This window comes from Piliocolobus tephrosceles, chromosome 9, assembly GCF_002776525.5.
Source record: "Piliocolobus tephrosceles isolate RC106 chromosome 9, ASM277652v3, whole genome shotgun sequence".
Taxonomy (NCBI): domain Eukaryota; kingdom Metazoa; phylum Chordata; class Mammalia; order Primates; family Cercopithecidae; genus Piliocolobus; species Piliocolobus tephrosceles.
The window spans coordinates 37,532,949-37,554,881 of record NC_045442.1 but is presented as its reverse complement, the minus strand read 5'-3'; the positions used below and the strand labels follow the sequence as shown (position 1 = coordinate 37,554,881).

Below are 21,933 nucleotides of genomic sequence, written 5' to 3'. Positions count from 1 at the left end.
AATAGCCAAGAGGTAGAAGCAACACAAATGTCCACTGATGGACGTTAGACACACAAAATGTGGTATATAGATACAATGAGATACTATGCAGCCTTAAAAAGGAAGGAAATCCTGACACACGCTACAACATGGATGAATCTCGAAGACATCATGCTAAGTTAAATAAGCTGGTCATAAAGGACAAATACTGTGTGATTCCACTTGTATGAGGTATCTAAAGTATTCAAATTCATAAAAATAGAACGTGGTTGCTAAGGGCTGGAGGGAGGGGGAAAAGGGAAGTTGTTGCTTAGTGGGTATAGGGTTTTAGTTCTATAAGATGAACAAGTTCTGGAGATCTGTTTCACAACAATGTAAATATACTTAACATTACTGAGCTGTACACTTAAAATGATTAAGATGGTAAATTTTATATGTGGTTTTTTAACCACAATTGTCTAAAAAGCAAAATAAAAAATACACATGACTTTTTCAGTTTGTTTTGCAAATGCTATTCTCCTGCCTGTAATCACTCAATCAAATCAATTCAGTCGCTTAATAATTATTTATCAAGTGTATGCTGAAGTCAGATACTGTGCTCTGATTCTGGAAATACAGAGATGAAAAGACATTGTCCTTGGCTTCATGTAGTGGAGAAGACAGACACTTCAGCAGTCAAGACACTTTCCAACAATTCAAATATTTTCTAACAGGTGCTGGGTTTGGAATGGTGTACCTTTTTTCTGAAGGCATCTTGAAAGTAAATATTTCTTACCTTGAATTTTGTTTATGCCGTTTTCCCTGCATAGATTGTTCTTCCCATTTTTCTCCTTCTCCTTCCCTCCAACTTACATTCTACCCATTCAGATTCAACCCAGAATTCAAAACCAGAATAAGTATCACTCCATTTCTAGACCATTCATGGGTTACTCCAGCTCATATTTCAGGGTTCATTTATAGGAGCAGGCTGGCTAAACTGAGATATGGTAAGCATTGAGTTTGGTCCAGATTAAAGAGGCATTAAAGTTAATGTCTGGTTAATATTTAAGACCCATGTGATTTTTTTTCTTGCTGCAGGCCCATAAACTCATTCTGGTACAAGGGCTATAGTCTAATGTTTTAACTCAAGTTTCTGCATCTCTTCTGGATCCTTCCCTGGTAACCTACCTTGGTACTTTAGTTGAGACTTTAGGTCTTGACTTTGGAGGTCTGGACCTTGACCTTAATTCTTACAACCTTAATTCAACTTGACATTTAAACCTTGATTTATATTTGCCCCTGGACTAAAATCTCAGGTCAGACTGACCTCATTAAATAACTGAATGAAAGAACTAGGATGTATATCACACAACTTCTTCCTTTTCTGTGTTCCTATAGGATATACTGCCTAAATATAGTATTTTATCTTGTTCTCTATGACATTTATGCAAGCATAAGAACAAGTACTTTTGTATCCTTTCTCCTGATCTCTAGCATCTAATACAGTATTTGATGTCATTATTCTCAATGCATAGTTATAGAATTGAATTTAAAAAGAAATCACTGACCTCTTCACCATTTTTCTTCCTGCCCAAGGCATATTGTTTCGTTGCTTCAATAAATCGCACAGGAATATTATATACTCGCTTATTAAAGAATACAACTAGTGTATATGGTTGTTTGGAATCATGGCCAGAGCTTTTCCGAATAAGAAATGATCCATCCTGTTTAATTTTTTTTTAAAAAAGCATAATTATGGTTAGTATTACTTATATTTCTACAGGTTCAAAAAATCATTTTGTGAAGAACACCTATATTACATTCCAAAGGTAAATTATTTAGCTACATTATTTTTATTATTGATTAGTGCTTGTCCTCTTATTTTCTAAGAAAATAGTCCAGAAAAATATATACTCATAGAAAATCCTGAATGAGATCAATGCTTGCCATTTTTTAAAAAAAGGTAATAATTAATTATTTTTAGAAACAGTCTCACTTTGTTGACCAGGCTGGTGTGCAGTGGTGCAATCACAGCTTACTGCAGCCTGGAACTCCTGAGTTCAAGCGATCCTCCCACCTCAGCCTCCTGAGTACCAGGGACTACTGGTATGCACCACCTTGCCCAGCTAAATGCTAGCTTTTTAATGTGTTAAATAAGGTTTTATGTTTATAAAATTTAGAAATGTGTGAAGGGACACATTAAGATAAAATCTAGAGGACTGTCTTGAACTGGGAACCATAGCCACCAGTTGTCTATGAAAAAAATGTATCAAATTCCATTCATAAGTACTGTAAGAAGAAAACAGAGATTGGGAATCAAAACTTTCAGCTGATGAAAATTCTCTCCTCAAAGAATTTATATAAGAAAAAAATCCCTAGCCGGGCATGGTGGCAGGTGCCTGTAGTCCCAGTTACTCAGGAGGCTGAGGCAGAAGAATGGCATGAACCCGGGAGGCAGAGTTTGCAATGAGCCGAGATCATGCCAGGCTGCACTCCAGCCTGGGCAACAGAGCGAGACTCCGTAAAAAAAAAAAAAAAACCAAAAATCCCAAAACTGTAACACAGTAATTCAAATTTTATTAAACATTTTATAAAAATATTGAGAATCATAAAATAAAAAATTATGAACAAAGATGGACAAAAAGCAGAATGAAATGCAACAAGAGTTGATCAAACTCAGGAAAGAAATTGAAGAAAAAGACAAACCTATCTCAACAAAGAAAAAATTATAAGATGTCCAAGGGACGAGAGCTTCAAATGAAGATTTAAGAAATGACACTTGAAGGAAGGTGTGGAAACAACCAGAAGAGAAAATGGGATTTATTAAAATAAGTACTGTAGAACCAAAGACAGTGATGGGAATGAAAAAGTGACAAAAAAGATCCAAAACTCATGTAAATTGAGTGCTTGCAGAATAAAAACGAAACAAGGGAACAGAACTACCCTTTAAGACTACGATCTAAGAAAACTTATTGGATATAAGAGAAAACTTAAATCTACATATTGAAAGGGCTCCCGTCTACTTGAGAAAATTGATTTGGAATTATCAACCAGAGATATATTCTGGTAAAATGATTAGACTTTAAAAAGTCTGCAGAGCCACCAGACTAAAGTATCAAATTACATAGACAGGCAAGAAAGTCACACTGGTATCAGACTTCTCAAGAGCTTCATATAGAACAACACAATCTAGTGGAGCAACACTTTTCAAACTCAAATTAAGGATTCTATAGCCAACCAAGATTTCTTCCAACTACTAGGATATGAGAAAAGAGTTTTTTAACTCTCTTTCTCTTTTTATTCCCCCACAGCAGTCTCACTCTTGTTGCTGAGGCTGGAGAGCAGTGGCACGATCTCGGCTCACTGCAACCTCCGCCTCCTAGGCTCAACGGATTCTCCTGCTTCCGCCTCCCGAGGAGCTGGGATTACAGGCACCCGCCATCATGCCTGGCTAATTTTTATATTTTCAGTAGAGATGACGTTTTGCCATCTTGGCCAGGCTGGTCTCGAACTCCTGACCTCAAGTGATCCACCCACCTCAGCCTCCCAAAGTGCTAGGATTACGGGCATGAGCCACCATGCCTGGCTGAGAAAACAGTTTTGAATGTGCAAGAACTCAGGGAATAATGTAAACACGGATTTTCCTTAGAATCTACTACAGGTACACTTTATCAAAGGAAAGAGACGATGGTGGAAGTCAACCAAAGGACTGATGGAACACACTGATATATTTACTTGTAGAGCTAGGACTAAAACAAGGGTGAGAAATAAGAGTATGTAAATGCTATATATTCTGACAAAGTAGGGTTCAAGAAAACAAAAACAAATGGGAGGAGAAGAGAGAAAGAAAAAGTGGCATTTTAATCTTGAATTGTCCAAGTTGTCCCTGGTGTTCCTACATGACTGAAGTTGGGCTCTCCAAACATTTACTTCCAGGTATTTTTTGTTTGTTGTTTGTTTGTTTGTTTGCCATCTTGACTCAAATTTTAAATCCTGCATATTGATCCAAAATAGCCTGTCACTGTTCACTCCTCAGTGGAGCTCATGCAGCACCAAGCCTTCCACAGACCTCCTCTGGAGCTTTCTTTTCTCCCACTGTTTGGAGGGCAGTGGAGGCTGTGGGTCCTTGCAGAGATGAAAGGACAAGTAGAAATGAGATGGAGGAACTTGAAAGAGAGGCGGGGATAGCAGTTTCTCTTGAGTGAGTAAAGGAAAAAGAGCCTTGTATCTATACTTGTTGCAATTATTTAATTAGCATATCATAAGGTTAACAACTGTGTCTATTACAGGCTGAGGACAAAACGTATGATTTAAAAATGATCAGACCTTGGCCGGGCACGGTGGCTCACGCCTGTAATGCCAGCACTTTGGGAGGCCTACGCCGCTGGGCGGATCACCTGAGGTCAGGAGTTCGAGAGCAGCCTGGCCAACATGGTGAAACCCCATCTCTACTAAAAATATAAAAATTAGCCGGGCGTGGGGGCACTCACATGTAATCCCAGCTACTTAGGAGGCTGAGGCATGAGAATCGCTTGAACCCAGGAGGCAGAGGTTGAGGTGAGCCGAGATCGAGCCACTGCACTTCAGTGAAACTGTGTCTCAAAACAAATAAATAAATAAAATAAAAATAATAAATAGTAAAAATGATGAGACCTTATTTGATCTGTGCAATGCCTCTTCAGCAGACTTTCGGTCACAGTCACCAGCATACCACGGCTTGCAGAGAACGCCAGCTTCCTGTGAAATGGAGGCACAGATCAGCATGGGCTGGTCCCTACTTAACTCTAATTTCTGTGTACTAGAAACAAAGACCCATTTGCATTATGAAGACAGGCCTCTATATTTAGACCAGTAATTTTAAGATGAGTTTTATTTTTCCTTTGATCAAACACAAGGATTATACCGTTAACTTGTTTTTTGTATTTTTTTTTCATTTGGCCTTAGCTAGGTTCCTGAATTACTTCTTTCTTTCTCCTAAATAAGTAATAATCCCCCTTTCCATTGTGTTCTTATTGCTCTTACTTTGTGGAGTGCTTTGTAATTTCTAAAGCATAAATATTATCGTATTTGATTCTTGCAAGAAAGGATATATGCCTTCTTTGAAGGCAAGAAGGACACATGCTATCATCCATATTTTACATTTTTACATATATTTTTATGGAAACGTAGAAAGACTTGCCTAAGGGCACACAGAGTCCTTTCTCTGTCCCTTTTTAAACTGTGCTGTCTTGTATGTGATTTAATATCTTCAGCCTCTACAGATCTATTTGGAGGAAATTACAAAGTTTAAATAAAATCTATATGAGAGGAAGGACAATGAAAACAACACATTTCCTTGCCAGTTTTGAGGAAACATTAACTGGAGCAATGTCTTAGTCATTGAAAAAAAACAACTGGGTATTCTGTCCCTATTACCAAATGACAGTTCACATAATGATGTAAAATACAGTCTCTGTTCTCAAGGTTCACTCCAAATGCCCTCTTCTCAGAAGACATGCTCTTTCCTGCAGTTTCCTGGTAACAATTTACTGAGATCAAGAGTTCATTTCATACCTGTTCTGAAATAGTGGAATTAGATGAAAAACTGGGTACAGGCCCATCCACAGTTGGGTTTCCCCCTTCTGTAAATCCTGAAAGGGATCAGAAAAGTCCTTCAATTAATCTTCATATTTATTGAAGTCTTTCTATGCCTACACCCTAACACTGTGCTAGGTGCTGCTGGGGACACATGTACAAAAAAAAAAAAAAAAAAAAAAAAAAAAATTCTTAAGGCAATGGTTCCAAAGGTGTGGTCCAAGGACCCCTGGAAATCCCGACAGGGATCCTTTCAGGGGGTTCAAGAGGTCTTTTCTTTTCCAATTACCTATCATTGTGAAACCCAATTTTCTTCATGTAGTTCCACCAGAAAAACATTGCAGCAGATTAAATGTAGAAACAGGGATGAGAATCGAGCAGTCTCTGTTACGTTGCAGTAACATACATTAAAGAGATTTACAAAACATACACTAATGCCACTCTTTTCTCTAAATTGTTTTTGTTTATAAATATAGTTATTTTTCATAAAAATATGTCATTTATGTTAACATGTAATGAGTTTAATATTATTTTTAAATGGATTAATAAATGTTTTAAATGTCTCCGTTTTAATTCTTCAAATACTAGGTATCAACAGAAACATGTAATCCAAAGCTCTGTGGGTCTACAATTATTTTGAGAGTGTTAAAGTGGTTCCGAGACCAAAATGTTTGAGCATTGCTGTCTTCAGGCATCAGCTCCCGCAGAGTCTGCAGTCTAAATGTGGAAACGTGTGAAATACAGAAAACTTATCTGCATTCATTTGTTCATTCATTCATTCTTGTTTCTCTGCCATGAATCAAAGGCATTGGGGATATACAGCAGTTAACAAAACAGCAAAATGCCCTGCTCTCCTGGAACTTATATTTTAATGGATTGAGATGGGCAATAAAGACATAAATAAATAAATATATATGTGTGTGTGTGTGTGTATATATATATATATAATATTAGAGGGTCATAAATGCTATGAAGACAAATCAGGAAAGGAAGACCTCACTGAGGGAATAATTGGGTGAGATCTGCAGGTGGAGAGGGAGGAGGCAGTGGACATCCCAGAAAAGAATGTCCCAGGTAGAGGGAGCTGTGAACGCAAGGCCTGGCATATCTGAGGAATGGCAAGAGCGCCACTGTGCCTGGAGTACAGTAAGAAAAAGGGAGAAGAATAAGAGATACAGTCAGACAGGAGGCAATGAAGGGACCAGATTTATAGGACTTGGTGGACCCTTAACATGAGTCCAGAGCTGTAATGAACATGATAAAGGAAGCTTTCGGAGGGTTTTGAACAGGGGAGTAACATGATCCGCCTGTCTTTTAACAGGGTCATTCCGGCTGCTGGGCTGGAAACAGAGGGTGGCAAGAGCAGAGTGGGGGAGGCCAGTTCGGTGTTCTTGCAGGAGATGACAGTGGCTTGGACAGATCACACAGTGGAAGTAGTGAGAGTGGTTGGATTCTGGATCTATTTTGAAGGAATAGCTGGAAGGTGTGTGAAGAAGGCAAATGAGAAGTCCAGGGTGACTCAAGGTTTTTGACTAGAGCAACCAGAGTTGTCCTTTATTAAGATGGGGAAGTCTGCAGGAGAAAGAGTTCTGGATGAACTAAGTGCTTCAGATAATAGTGCCCTGGATGTTCAGAGAAGGCAGCCAACATTGTAAGAGGAGGGGGCAGTAAGGGCTTGGCAGGCCCAACAAAGATGGGCCAAAAGGAAGGGTGTATTCTAATAGGAGGGGAACAGTACTCCCAGCTGAGAGCAGCAAAGGTGAGTGAGCGAACAGACTTTCCCTAGGTGCACAGTGCAGGGTGGTTGGTGGTTTCTGCAGTTCTGGCAGTTGGAAGAGTACCCATGGCTAGTATTTTCTCACACCCGAATGTGCCAGGCCTATTCTGTTTTCAGCATGTGCGCACCTCATCCTTTCACCAGCTCTTTGTGGAAGGAGCTATTATGCCCATTTTACAGAAGAGGCCTTCTCAGACCACCCTGTCTGCAGCAGCAGCCCCCCCCGCCTCCATTACTCTCTGCCACCCGCCCCTGCTGCTGTGCTGTAGTTTTCTTTATAGCACTTTTAGCATGTACCTGATATGATATTATTTGTGTGTTTATTTTTACTATCTGTCTCCTTCAATAGAATATAAGCTTCATGAGAACAGGGTCTTTATTTGTTCCCTTCATCCTTGTATCTCCTGTGCCTAGAACAGTGCCTGGCACATGGCATATGGTCACTAACAACTGAATGAATGACTTGGGTTGAAAAACAGTAAAAGGTATAATAAAGATTTTTAAATAATGAAAATAAATTTCTGTAGTCAAATCATTTTCACTTTGTGTTGTCAGAATTAAAAAAAAAACTAGTAAAGGTTTCGTTTATTTAAGATGAAGATTATTAAAAATCTAATAAGCCAATTTATGTTTAGTAAAAAATGCATATAAATTTTTTGCATGTGGACAGTTACTGTTTATTTAAATGGATTTAAGCTTGATTATTTTGGAATATATGCCAAATTATCTATGTAAAGCAGAGCTTTTTTCTTCCTTTTTTCCCACATTGAGTTGAAGGCAAATTAAGGTTTGGGCAGTTACAGTCTGTGAGCCTGACTTATCCAATTCATACATTTTTAGGGTGATGTTTGCCTTAGGAAAATTATCCAGATATTTGCCATATCCTCTTTTTAGGGTACCTTTTGTAGATACGTTTTGTGATCTTTAAAATGTATTTTAGACTTAATTTAAATTGTTATTACTTGTTTAGAACCAAACACTATAGCTGGTGCTTCCCATATGTTATTTTACTTGATCTTATTATTTTGAAAACAGTTGTATTGTTTTTGTAAAAAAAAAAAAAAAAAAGTTAAAAAAGGATGCATGATCAGTAAAATATTAAATCGCTACTAAAAAAAGTAAAAATTGCCTCAAATATATTTTCTTTTCAAAACAACTCTGTGAAATAAACATTCTTGGCCCCATTTTACAGGAAAGGAAACAAGTGAGAAGATGCCAGGATAACACAGCTGGAAGTGACAGTGCTGTGTTAGAACCAGGCCAATCGGACTCTAAGATCCAGCCTCGACCACTCCCTGATACACTACATGGCTTTGTTGTACTTACTTGGCAGAGGTATGGGTTTTTGGTGGAGTTGTCTGCAAGGAAGAATTTCAGATAATTAAAGGACAAAGCACAATATGAGTAAGTTTGACTTTTTGTTTACACTGATGATGCTGTGAACAGGCACATCACAAATAAATCAATACAAATGGCCAATAAAATATATCTAAAGATAGAAGAGGCACCAGAACCTTAAAGATAAGTAAGACTCTTAGTTTTGAAAAAGGAGGAAATCATGACTAAAGTATTGTATTTTAGTCAAGTTCAATAATTAACCCAATTAGTAGGTCTCTGCAACTCTACACAGTTATTTTAAAGTTACTTAACACCTTTTAATATGTACTTGCAAAACAATGAAATGTTGGATTTTTACCTAGCACTACAAGTCAGTATCACTGTGCAGTGAAACAATGCACATGTTAATTCCTGCAGCAACAAGAGGAAACCGATCTTTAAAGGAAAGCATTCTTACTTCTGGGCGGGAGGAAACACTGGTGACTGCACAGCTTCTTGTCTGTGACTTGACCCTCGGTGACGTTCAGCAGGTATAGGTTTTTCTGAATCAGGAAAATCATCATATTAGGATTAGAGTGAAATGTCTATCCTCATCCCAAAACCCAGCAACATCAGCTGAGAAGAACCAAATTTGATCAGAAGTCTTCTCAGGAACATGTCTTTTACTGGGATGTCATGGATCTGTGCACTTGCCAGTCTGCTGAGGTAGTTGTGCTACTAGGACCAGGACTCACTCCCAGCAGTGTTATAGGTACATCCTACCACCTCTGCGTTCATCCACTGGCAATGTACATACAGACTGAACCCACAGGCCCTGAAACTTTAAGTGTGTGAGTATAGGTGGAAGCCAGAAGATGAGAACATTTTAGCCATCCTCTAAACAACTCACCCTCTACTTTCCATGTGGCCTCCACACAGGTGGAGATAACACCCCGGTGGGTCTTGATTAGTCACAAGACGTGGTATACGCAGTGTGTTACTGATAAGAGGCACACTACTGAGTTCACAAATGATCTCTTTTTGCAAAATTAATTGGATCAAATTCAAGGTTATCCCTATAATAATGTAAATCTCACTTGCATTTCACTGTGTTTTCCTGAGCAGAAGAGGAAAGGGTGGGAAATGGGCATAAACCTGAAGTGTAAGAAATTTATGTTGAAGCCATGGTGAACCCTACTGCTGAACCATTCATAAATGTGATCATAAATTATTTTAATACTTTACTCTCCCTCAAATTTGTCCTTGGGGGGTAGGTTGTGTTAAAATCTTGGTATGTTCATATGTGAGTCTCTGCATGGAAGAAAAGTCTGAGAACTACAGAAACCCCAAAGAAATAAAAGTAGTAAGAACTCAAAGATTCAAATAAATGGTAAAAAAGACGTCAGGGTTTCTTACCATTCAGTGGTGCACTAAAGCTTGGAAACCTTGAACCTCTGAAGATTGTATTTTGAATTTGTGGCAACTTACTTTAAACCTCTACGTTAGAGGTTTTGCTCATGACGTTAAAACTTGGTAATTTCAGAAGGAGAAACAATGAACACCTTAGGTCTTGCCAGCCTATAAGCTTTGACCACACCTGCTTTGCCTCCGCCATCCTGAATCCTTCGTAGACTAGTAGAGGCCACTCCCTCGCTTTGCATTTGGATGGCAATTGCCTATGCTCTTGAAATAAATAACAAAGGAGGGGGCATGCCTGGCAGGCTCCTGTACTGGGAGCCCTTTGAGAATGAGGACACCTAAGCAGCAGGGGACATGCCATGGGCCCCGCTTCTCTCCTGGGTTTTGGAGGCTCTTGTAGCCAAGAAGTCTGCACAGGGTGGTATTTACTTCCTACAGATGCTCAGAGCCCCTGAGGTCACTATCACTCCACAACCCGGACTCAGCAGGTCTGAGAGGCTGCAAGGAATGGAAGGACAGAAAAGACAAAAGCCTCAAAGGGAAGGCAGAAGAAAGCAATATGGCAGAAAAGGGGTGATGCCTCAGAAATAGCCTAGGGAAGCAAGATGTGGGAGACAGGATGAAAAAACCTAATGGCGTCATTAAAGCAGAGAAGTGAGTTGTAGTGCACGCTCAGAAAAGATCTACTGTCCATCATCAGAGAAATGAGAGCGCTTTATGTACATATACACACATTAACTCAGGGAAGGGGAGAATACTCACTACATTTTTAACGCAGGGTATCTTCAAGTATGGAATTAAATGGGTACAGGGCAGGAACTTCTATATAATGTTTTAAGTGTTGATATTATAGATGATTCTTCTATTTTTTCACGGTAATTTCCAAACACAATTTTTTTTTAACATGGGCAGTTTCTAAAAATATATATAAGGTTTTTGAGTGATGATAAAGGAAGAAATTCTAAATTACTCAAGAGGCTGAGGCAGAAAGACAGCTTGAGCCCAGGAATTTGAGACTGCAGTGAGCTAAAATTATGCACCACTGCACTCCAGTCTGGGCTACAAAGCGAGACCCTAACTCAAAAAAAAAAAAAAAAAAAAAAAGGAAGAAAAGCAATTGAAGATACACTAAGAAGACAGATATTTAAACTTTGAAAACATTATCTTGAAAACTTAGCAAAAGAATTTGTTCAAATAAACAGATTTTTAAAATTTTCATTACTTTAAATAAACTATTAGTTCTAAAACATGTGAATGACTCTACATTAGTTTCCAAATCTATGTAAGGTCCTAGCACTATTTCCTGGCAAGTCATACCTGTCTGCCAACAGGCAGGTTTTTGCATGCATTCTGTAGCCTACTCTAAAGATGCTAAGGTTCTGAGCTAGTTTTGCTGTTCATTGCTCATTACGAAAACTATTTTGTTTGGAAAATTGAGTTTCATGTTACAATTGCCCCCAAAATAATGTAATAAATGTGTATATACAAATCCTTAATTAAAATAACTTTTAGAGGATGTGCTCATCCTTCAAAATAATAGATTTTACCTTCACAAACACTTGAAGCATTCTGTTGAGAGGCAACTGGAGTCTGTGTAAAAGACAAAAAGGCAAGGATATTCAATATAGCAGAATGTGGAAATAAATGTCAGAGCAATATTATTAAAATAAATATTTTGGGAGCATCTTTTCTTTGATGCATTGCTATTCTTTCAATCACAATAACAATTACAAATCCACAGTCCCTAGCCCAACCTTTGCATTAAGCAACAAACAGCCGGAAGTATCTTAGGAAGGAGCAATGTCACTGCGGTGCAGAAACCTCCCTGCTTTGTCAACAGGGTGGATGGAAACCATGACCCCCCAGCAGCTGCCACATAGTAGCCCAGGTACAGCAGGCATCTGACATCTGCTTTGGTCTCATGACCCCACCTTCCGTGTGTTTGCTAAATGATTGTAAATGTCAGGCTTCACAGTAGGGACTAGGTCCAGGTGGGCTCCCTTACGTAGTGTCGTGGCCCAGGTTCACCATGTTCTGGCCAGAATCTGAGTTTAGTGAGGCCTATGTGTGCCTAGCACAAAGGTCTACCATTAACTGTGGTGGGGAGTGGACACAGGGGCTTCCTGTGGGGAGGGCAGGGAACCTGGCTGTCCCTCTGATCTGCTGCACACACTCAGTGAAGCTGCCGGGATCAAGTGAGGATGAGCTCCTTCTATGCCCCAGGGAGGGGCATCCTCCCTGGCTACCTGAGGATCTGAAGCTTCTCTTGGTCTGCTTGGGCAGCAACTTCAGTTGCTAAGATTGCTGTGTGCACCATAGCTGAAAGCATTTTCAACTTTAAATAAATGGATAAGAATAAACACTGCAGGAAATATGAAGCACTTTTAAATGCAAAATTAACTTACTGTCTTCAGTGGTGTCATTGGTTTTTTCCTGGGGAATAAAAAGAGATGAGCTTTGTTAAAACATAATGAGACAAAATGGAGCTATTTACCATTATTTTAGTCTCAAATGTAAGCTAGAATTATGAAAGCGATACGAGTGTGTAGAAGACTATCCTTGCAAGGTGGAGAGGGATGGAAGTGGGATTTAGTTATGATCCTCCTAGGCTCAGACGGAGTCTGCTGACAGATGGGGAAGGGGTCAACTGGGGATAAAGTAGGGCACCAGTTGCCAGGGAATCGGCAGAACTAGACTCTTGCACCAGTTGCACTAATTACTCGGCGGGTGACCTTGGGCCTCTTTGTCTTGGGTGTGAGGTTAGATTCCTCACCTGTGAATTGAGGACTGGGATCAGTATTTTCAGTGTTTCTGTGGAGCCCCCTCTTCCCCAACAGCTCCCTGTAGGGGTTACTGTCCAGGACAGAGGGTAGAGGTAAGAGAGTGGTTCAGTAGGTGAGGTTGCAGCTGCGCTTGCCCGCTCCAGCTTCCCCCCTGTCTCTAGGGACTATTCTCCGCTGGTCTTCTGTGCAGGCTTTCTTTCAGAGAGATCCAAGACCAAAACAAGTTTGAAAACCACTGATGTGTGGTCCTGAAGGTACATGCCTGCACTAACATTCTAGTTTGCAAAATGATTCAGGTTCTGGAGCTTCTGAAAGTCGGGGTGTCTTGTGGAACACTGTAAGTCAATGAACTCAAGATTCCAATAGAGACTGAAGTCTAATATTGATAAGATTGTATGCTCCTTTTCTGTGTGGTAAATTTCTTAATTAAAAAACCCTCACCATGTCTCTCTCTTGCTTTGTTTTTGGCTGAGAGCTGAAGTGTGGGGGAAGAACACAAGAATTCCTGAGCACCTGTAAGATGCCTGGCACTGGGTTAGGCTCCTCACTTGTTATTTAAACCTTACAGTGACATTTTAAGCTGAGGAAACTGAGGCTCAGAGAGACTAAGTAACTTGCGCAAAGTGATACAGCTGAACTAAGAGACGTGTGCAGAGTTTTGGTTAACAAACTTTCAACATGGAGGCTTTCTTTGGTTTACACAGAGGCAGAAATAAGATTAGAGCCATGCAGGCCAGATTTAGACATATTTAAATTTGCTTTCCAAATAACCTGTTGAGCCAACATAATTTTATGGGGTGATGTTTGTAATATTAACACATGACAATCCTCACCTGACTGTTTACAAAGCCCTTCTGAATTCAATAAGAAAGAATGACTGTCACTTTCGAGAGGAACCTCAGTGGCATGGGTTTGATGGAGCGCCCTGGTCTGACCAGCATATGGTATATATCTACACAGTTATTTGTAGACGGTAAAACTGAGGAGTAGAAAGTAAAGACAAAATCTGCTAGAGACTCTAAAAATGATTCAGATACTGGAGCTTCTGAAAGGCGGGGTGTCTTGTGGAACACTGTAAGTTAGTGAACTCAAGACTTAACTAAAACTTCGCAGGAGGAAATACTCCTATATTTATTTATTTATTTGAGATGGAGTCTTGCTCTGTTGCCCAGGCTGGAGTGTGGTGCTACAATGTCAGCTCACTGCAACCTGCAGAGGTTCAAGTGATCCTCCCGCCTCAGCCTCCCAAGTAGCTGGGATTACAGGTGTGTGCCACCATGCCTGGCTGATTTTTGTATTTTTAGTAGAGACGGGGTTTTGCCATGTTGGCCAGGCCAGTCTTGAACTCCTGGCCTCAAGTGAGCTGCCCACCTCGGCCTCCCAAAGTGCTGGGATGACAGGCCTGAGCCACCACACCTGGCTCGTTCGATGTTAGCAGGGCTCCTTACTCTCGGTCCAAGTTGCAGCCTGCCATGGGGAGAACTTCTAATGAAGTCAACAGGGCAGTGGGGTATCACCAGCCTCATTCCCCAGATCTCAAAAGCTGCTTCCTGCAACAGGTACTTACCCAGCCCGTGGCAATGGGGATGGCGCAGCTGGTGAAGGTGACTTGGTTTCCCAGGCCCCACTGTTTCGACCTGCACAAACATACACACTACTCAGTCCCCAAGTCCTGAACCAGGGGCTGATGGTCACAGTGAGGCTGGCCTTTCTGGCAGGCTCAGAAATATTCGCACATATTGTGTTGCATTCAGGTAAGCACATATAGGTAGTTATATTGAAGCTATTAAGGAAAACCTGTGGGCAAAGGTGATGACACATTTTAAAAGTGTCAGTGTATAAACTCAGAACTGGGATAGGGATTAGGGACTCCACCTTAACATTTCTAAAGGACCTTCCCCTTACCTACACCACCCTCCACCCTGTGCCCCATGGGGCCAGTCCTGAGCCCACTGATTCTGAGAACTCAGGGAGGACACCCACAGAGGTCCTTGAGGAAGGGAGCCAACAGCTCACACCTGCATCTGTACACTGCACAAATGTGCACGGCAGAGGTGCCCAGAGACGGAGGCTCCAAGCTACCACTCCTGACACAGACCTCAGACACTGCTCCCTTATAAGCACACTTAAATACAGGAAATGCCTCTAACTTCACATTTGGAGGATATTTACTCATTCATCTCTGAGTTCTCAGGGCGTTTGCCCACAGGTTTTCCTTAATGGACAAATTGAGACAAGTGCAGTCTGCTGCCCAAATCTCATCTTCTCAAGTCATAGAAGGGACCTGAAGGGTCTTGTTCCCTGCACCCAACCTCCCTTCCTGTACCTGAAGATAGATGGCAGACAATCGTTATGGGGGCGGAAGTGAGAGAGAGGCAGGATGGATCTTCACTGTGGGACAGTGGGACAGAGGGCAGGCCAGGAGGGGAGAGGCCAGAACTGAGCCAGTCCCCTCAGCATCCCCTGGCTGCCTCAGACATGATGCTCACCTGCTTGGACACCATTGCTCAGTGAGACCAAGGGGGCTCTTCATGAGGCTCTTCATTCATTTAACTGAATAAATGTTTTGTTAAGAACTTACTACACATGTAAGTCCACAATTCCCCCCACTTTTTTTTTTCTGGGTCTTGTTATGTCACCCAGGCTGGAGTGCAGTGGGGTGATCACAGATTACTGGAGGCTTCAAACTCCTGGACTCAAGTGATCCTCCCCACTAAGCCTCCTGAGTAGCTGGGACTACAGGCATGCACCACCACATCTGGCTAATTTTTTGTCAAGATGAGATTTTGCCATGTTGCCCAAGCTGGCCTTGAACTCCTGGACTCAAACCATCTACCTGCCTTGGTCTCCCAAAGTGCTGGGATTACAGGCGTGAGCCAGGGTGCCCGGCCTTCAATTCCTAATGGACTTGCAGGGCATACTCTGTAAGTACAGGCTGGACTTGCTGCCCTCAGTCTGTACTTTCTTAGTTTGTGAGATAGAGCACAGATAAGCACACATTGAAGTAATAATCCATTACCAAGGATTATCGAGGACTTGGTACATGTAAAGCCCTAGAAGGTACCATGTTACGGCAGAGGAAGAGGTGAAGAAGCAGACATAGGCCTCTGCCCTCTCAGAATTTATAACAGGGAAGATATGTGCACCCCCGTACCATCTCATCCAAACACAAACAAGAAAAAGAAAAGACTTCAAAAAGTATTGAAATAGAGATCAGGAAGTTCCTTCCCATGTGTGTCACTGGAGAGAGGCCCCCAGGCTTCCACTCAGAGCCTACTGACTCTTTTCCTAAACCCTCATGGGTGGGAACAACAGCAAAGAGTGGGTGGCGTGGATTGTACCTGGTGGCCTTCCCCAGCACCCTGGGAAGCAGTGCCCCCTCCATGACAGCTCTGTCTTCCACGGCACCTGAACTGGGTCTGATTTTTTGAAATATTTTGGAAAAGAGATTGCATTCGGACTGTTTACATTTCATGTGACAACATGAAAACAATAAACTGAAATGTCACCTGAATGTGTAGTAGGAGTCTCGCTGTGTTTAAGTGGCTGGTGTATCAAATTGAATACTTAAGACTGACACTGTTAAAGTACCCTTGACTACTCAGAATTTGATGGAAGATCTCGGGGAAGTGGAACAAAATCTTGTCTGAAAAATAAGGAAGTAGAAAGAAGGTCTAAGTCTGAATTTCTCGCTTCTGAAATGCTGAGGGCTCATTTCACCGCTATATTATCTTTGTCAGACCTCCCGCCTGGCTTTTCTACTATGCTTCCCTTTCTTGCATATCTCAGAATAGTCTGCCAAAACCTTCCTTTCCCTTTCCCTCCCTATAAATAACTTCTGGTGATAAGAGGACAGCATGAGCACTGGTGGAAAGCCTATGGTCTTGCCTCAGGAACACAGAGTTCTAAGGAAGGATGGAGCATGTCTCCTCTGTTTCATGGGCCAGTGACCCATGAAACAATATCGTTCCCTGAGAATATCTGCCAGAATGGTCATGGATCAAGGCAGGTTGAACAAGGGATTCTGAATAATAACAATAATAATAACAAAGCACTAGCCTTTTATGAGTGCAAGTCATCTATAGTGAGTCACTTAATTATCATGATGTCTACTCATGATACCCCTAGGCATAGGTGCCATTTTATCAGAGGAAGAAACCAAGCAACAGAGATGACTTCACCTGTTCAAAGTCTGGCACCTAGCAAATGTCAGAGCCAGGACCTGAACTATTTCACTTCTTCCCCCCTCCTGTAGGTGCTCCCACCTGTATGTGACAATCACATAACCAGGACACTATTTTCTTGTTTAGATTTCCTTTCTTCATCTGATGTCTCTAGTATTAAAATACAGCTATACCAGGTTAATAGCAAACTTATGAGTAATAAATCCAGCTGGTTAATGCCCCTTTGGTGATTCTTTAAATATTTAATACAACCAGTGTTTGAGGACTCATTCACCCTCTCAACCAACTGACCCCTCCACAGTCTTGGCACCTCCCCTGAGCCAGATCCTGGGGTAGGCCCTGGAAACAGCTGTGAGCAAAGAAAGACAGAAATCTCAGGGCATGTGCAGGGCACTACAGGGATCTGCCCCAGCATGGGGCCAGGTAAAGCCTCCTGAGCAATGACATTGAAGGCAAGGTCTTCAAGAAGCTTGCAGTGTACTTAGGAAGCGATTAGACTGAGACACAAAGTAATTAGGGAATAAGTACGGGCTAAGTGTAAGGGGGAAGAGACTTCCTGGAAAGGAGAGCTCTCTGAGGGCTACAGAAACCAGAGGAGGCTTCCTGGAGGTGGAGGCCTCAAGCTGGGCCTTGAAGGATGGGTAGGATTAGGTGTTCTAAAAGTGAGAACACAAAGACCAAGAAGCAAGACCCATGAAATACAGGCTGATTGGAGTACTGGGTGTGTTTTAGGAAGAGAAGGTCCTTGTAAGGCAAGTAGAGCTTTGTAAGAGGCAAACACCAGATATTAGTAATCTATTTCTCTAAAGGAGGGTTGAGGTCTTCATTTATTTATTTGTTAAAGGGTTTTCTGTTCCAGTAACAACCTCATCCTGTGCTATCGGGAGTTAGGAGTCTCCATTTCAGCTGGGGCCTAAGCAACCTGGTCACGATATTTTAGATTGGCATGTTGACCTTTGCCTCCCCAGAGGGTAAGATGAGCTGGCTAAGATGGTCCTGAGCTCCACTCCCCACGTATAAAGCGCTTGTGGGTTCTGAGGAGAGGATAAGTAAAACCAGAACTTGTGAAGAAAGTGAATAATTTCATAAGAAATGAGTCCAGGAAAAGGTTTTTAAAATACTCGACTCTTCTTTCATTTTCTATCAAGGAGCCTGTCTCTGGAAGCAGAGCTCAGCCTCTCAATGACTTGTGTTCAGCTCTGTGAGAGAAGAAAGTGTGTGTGTACAAATATGTGTGTGTGTGTGTGTGCGCGCGCGTGCACGCACACGCGCGTGCGCATATGTGTGCCTAGGGGAGAGGGATGAGGGGAGAGAGAGAGGGGAAATGCCCATGAGAATGCTGGAGGGCAGGCTCCTATACCTCTCTGTGCTGTTAATGGGGGTCATGGGTACCCCTCAGTGTCTTGGGCTCAGCCTTGGGGGTTGCCAAAACCTATAGGAGCAACCAGGAACATTTATGGTTTGGTGGTAGAGGTGACGTGGCAAAAACTAGCTTTGTGGTGAGATGAAACTGGTAACATCTGGAGGAGTTCAGCAGCTCAGTCCTTGTCACTGAGGAGAGAGTCGAGAGGCAGGGGTGTGGCCAGTGGACTGCTGCAGATGAGAAGGTGCAAGGTGGCTGAGTAAAGAAAGCCCGGACTAGGGTGGTCACAGCTAAAATGGAACAGCAAATTCAGGAGAAAAAAAAGCAGGATTTGGAGTATGTGGCCTGGAGGCTCTACACATTGAGAAACAGGGGTGCCCACAGGGAAGGGAGGAGTGAGTTTAGAGTCCTGCGTGGGAGCATCAAGGTGTTCCGAAGGGAAGTCAGGTCGGGTTGGATGCCAGGGAGTTACCAGTGTAGACTTGAGACATGAAGCCGGATTACTCGATGAACCCTACAGAAGTGAAAAATCATTCTCTCTCCTCAGCACTCAGTGTGTGCCAGGTACTCATTAAGAGTTTCCCATGCAGCAGAATTCTCCTGTCACAGAGTAGGGGCTATGAACACCATTTACAGACAAGAAAATCTGATACTTGGAGAGGCGGAGTACAAGCTAAAGGTGGCATAGCTGGTAACGGGGCACACTGGGGTTCCAACCGAGGGCTGTCTGGCTCAAAACCAAGCTTGTAACCATCATGATGTTCTGAAAGAACTGAGGGTTGAGGGCTGAGGGCTAAACTCTGGGACTCCCTCAGTCAAGGGAGGGGACACGGAGAAGCCAGCAAGGTGCCCAGGAAGGTAGGGTGAAAACCAGAACTTGTCTAGCAGATGCCAAAATGCCTGGGGAAATGGCCGCTTCCACACACGTGCCACAAGTACATGAGGGTGAGGACTGGCCTTCTGTTCCCATTATTAAGACATTTGCAAATACAAGTGATTACTTCTTCATAGTTCATCTGAGTCGTTTTTCTTATTTGAAATAGACATAAAACCAAACCAAATCACACATACACTTTACCTGAAGCTGTTCCTGGAGGAGAGGCGGGCGTTGAGGAATTTGGCTTGGTTGATCTATTCACCATGGGAGCTTAAACACAGAAATATACATATACATATACATATATATAAAACCATTACAGATACATGCCATTGAGGGAAATTCACACTCAGGAAAATGATGACCAGACCGGAGAATTTGCAAAGAATGGGAGACACACTTGTTAGACACACAAACCAATAAAAGAAGCCTTCTCAGAAGAAACATCTTTAGAATGGAAATATCAATGACAGATTCATAATTTGATATATTATTGTTTGATTATTTGATGATAGATATCTTGTTAAAGTGAATAATGGCTTGGAATTTCGTTTGCCAAATGGGAGGTCTAAGAGATAAAGGAGTTTTACTGTTTTCGTTTTTCATCAAGAGTGTATTGAACCCCTTACTGGAGGGGCCCAATTAATAGCTCCACCTCCCCTACCACATGCAATACACACCATTGCTCTGGGATTTCAGGGGGGTTTTCTTTTCTGTTCTGTTCTGTTTTTTTAAGAGGGGTTAGTAAGGAGGGAATGTGTATTTGTTGTTTTGTGGTAATGGATGGCTTGGGAAATCAGGTTGGTGATAGGTACGGAGTATGGGAGAGGGTTGCTACATGATGGCGGACTAAAACCTGAATATGGCTACCATGGAGTTGACTGTAGCAGATGAGCAATGTTACCTGAAGAGGTATCACTTGTACTGGATCATATTATCCATAGTAACTATATTCAGAGTAAACATACCCTGTTTCCATGCCTAATCTTATGTAGCACTGGCTTTTTAAGATAATTCATTTGTCATAGCATTTGTTGTCCTGTGAAGGGTTAACAGATGAAATGTTTCTCGTAGGCCTAACATACTACTAAATTTAAAGAGCCAGGACTCAGAGCATATTTCACTCTTTCATTTTTTTGCTCTTCTGCAGAAACTGTTCTTGGTGCAGTGTTTACAAGGCCAACATGGAGGCTTGCGACATTGTATTAGGTTTTATGAGAAATCCATTTAAAGCGAGGGCAGCTGAAGAGAACTACCCAGATGCTTTCATAATTTGAGATGGCAGGATTAAATCATGGAAGAGGAAAGAGAAGGCGGGGAAGGGCTATGACACAGAAATGGGTTGTCACTGATGATATCTGCCCAACCAGCCAAAGAAGCACACACTGTGGCCCTGGGGAGAAAGGCCTGGACACTGTCATTTCTGAGCCTCTTAGTACTTACTACCAAATACTCTCGTACATCTCCATCAACTGCTAAAAATTTTCAGGTGCTTAAGGTGACAAACTCTTACCTCTTTCAGGTGGAGGTGAACTGCTTTCTGTGGGATGAATATAGTTTTCATCATTATCTTCTACGGGGACCACATAATCAGCCTAACAGAAATATAAAACTGAATGAGGAGAATGCTATACATTCATAGTTGACTGTATGGGAGGCAGTGATTTTTTTAAAAAGCATTACTGAGATGCAATTCACATACCATAAAATTCTACTGTGTAAATTGTACAATTTGGTGACTTTTAGTATATTCACAGATGTATGCAACCATCACCACAATCTAATTTTAGGACATTTTTATCACCCCAAAAATAAACCTTGCACCCATTAGTTACTCCCCATCCACCACTCCCTTGACCTACTCAACCACAAATCTACTTTCTTTCTGTATAGATTTTGCCCATTCTGGACATTGAATATACATGGAATCACACAATCTGTAGTCTTTTGAGACTTTTTTCACTTAGTATAATGTTTTCAAGGTTTTCCTGTGGTATAGTATGTGTGACAACTCCAGCCTTTTTTATGGTCAAATAATATTCTATTTTATGAGTATCCCACATTTGTTTATCCATTCATCAACTGATGGACATTTGAGGTTTTTTCCACTTTTTGGCTGTAATGAATAATGGTGTCATGACTATCCATGTGCAAGTTTTTGTGTAGACATACATTTCTCTTGGGAATATCCTAGAGGTGGAATTGTTGAGTCATATGGTAGCTGTATGTTAAACAGTCAGAGAAACTGCCAAACTGTTTTCCAAAGACACTGCACCATTTTTCATTCCTGCCAGCAATGTATGAGGGCTCCAGTTTTTCCAAATCCTTACCAACACTTGTTATCATCCTTTTTATGATAGCCATCTTTGTGTGTGCAAAATGGTATCTCATTATAGTTTTGATTTGCATTTCTCTGATGACTAATGATGTTGAGTATCTTTTTATATACTTACTGTCATTTTTGTATATTCTTTGGAGACATGTCTATTCAAATCTTTGCCCATTTTTAATTGGGTTGTTTATCTTTTTATTGAGTTATAAGAGTTCTCTATATATTCTAGTTACAAGTTCTTCATCAGATATACAATTTGCAAAACTTTTCTTCTATTCTGTAGGTTGCTTTCTTTCTTTCTTCTTCCTTCCTTCCTTCCTTCCTTCCTTCCTTCCTTCCTTCCTTCCTT

The 21,933-nt window shown here is 41.4% G+C and overlaps 1 protein-coding gene across 2 annotated transcripts in view; it reads right to left on the bottom strand.

Annotated features, from left to right (window-relative positions):
• BLNK (B cell linker) overlaps nucleotides 1-21,933 on the bottom strand; it is a 78,090-nt gene that overhangs the window by 3,387 nt on the left and 52,770 nt on the right. Inside the window, exons 7-16 of one of the 2 annotated variants that reach the window (XM_023206267.3) lie at nucleotides 20,766-20,847; nucleotides 19,454-19,522; nucleotides 14,396-14,465; nucleotides 12,451-12,478; nucleotides 11,593-11,635; nucleotides 9,105-9,189; nucleotides 8,636-8,667; nucleotides 5,512-5,588; nucleotides 4,612-4,695; nucleotides 1,527-1,682 (exon numbers count right to left, since the gene is read on the bottom strand). In XM_023206267.3, coding sequence (XP_023062035.1) covers nucleotides 1,527-1,682; nucleotides 4,612-4,695; nucleotides 5,512-5,588; nucleotides 8,636-8,667; nucleotides 9,105-9,189; nucleotides 11,593-11,635; nucleotides 12,451-12,478; nucleotides 14,396-14,465; nucleotides 19,454-19,522; nucleotides 20,766-20,847 — 726 coding nt within the window. The remainder of the gene's footprint in view (nucleotides 1-1,526; nucleotides 1,683-4,611; nucleotides 4,696-5,511; nucleotides 5,589-8,635; nucleotides 8,668-9,104; nucleotides 9,190-11,592; nucleotides 11,636-12,450; nucleotides 12,479-14,395; nucleotides 14,466-19,453; nucleotides 19,523-20,765; nucleotides 20,848-21,933) is intronic. The other variant, XM_023206268.3, reaches the window with a different exon arrangement.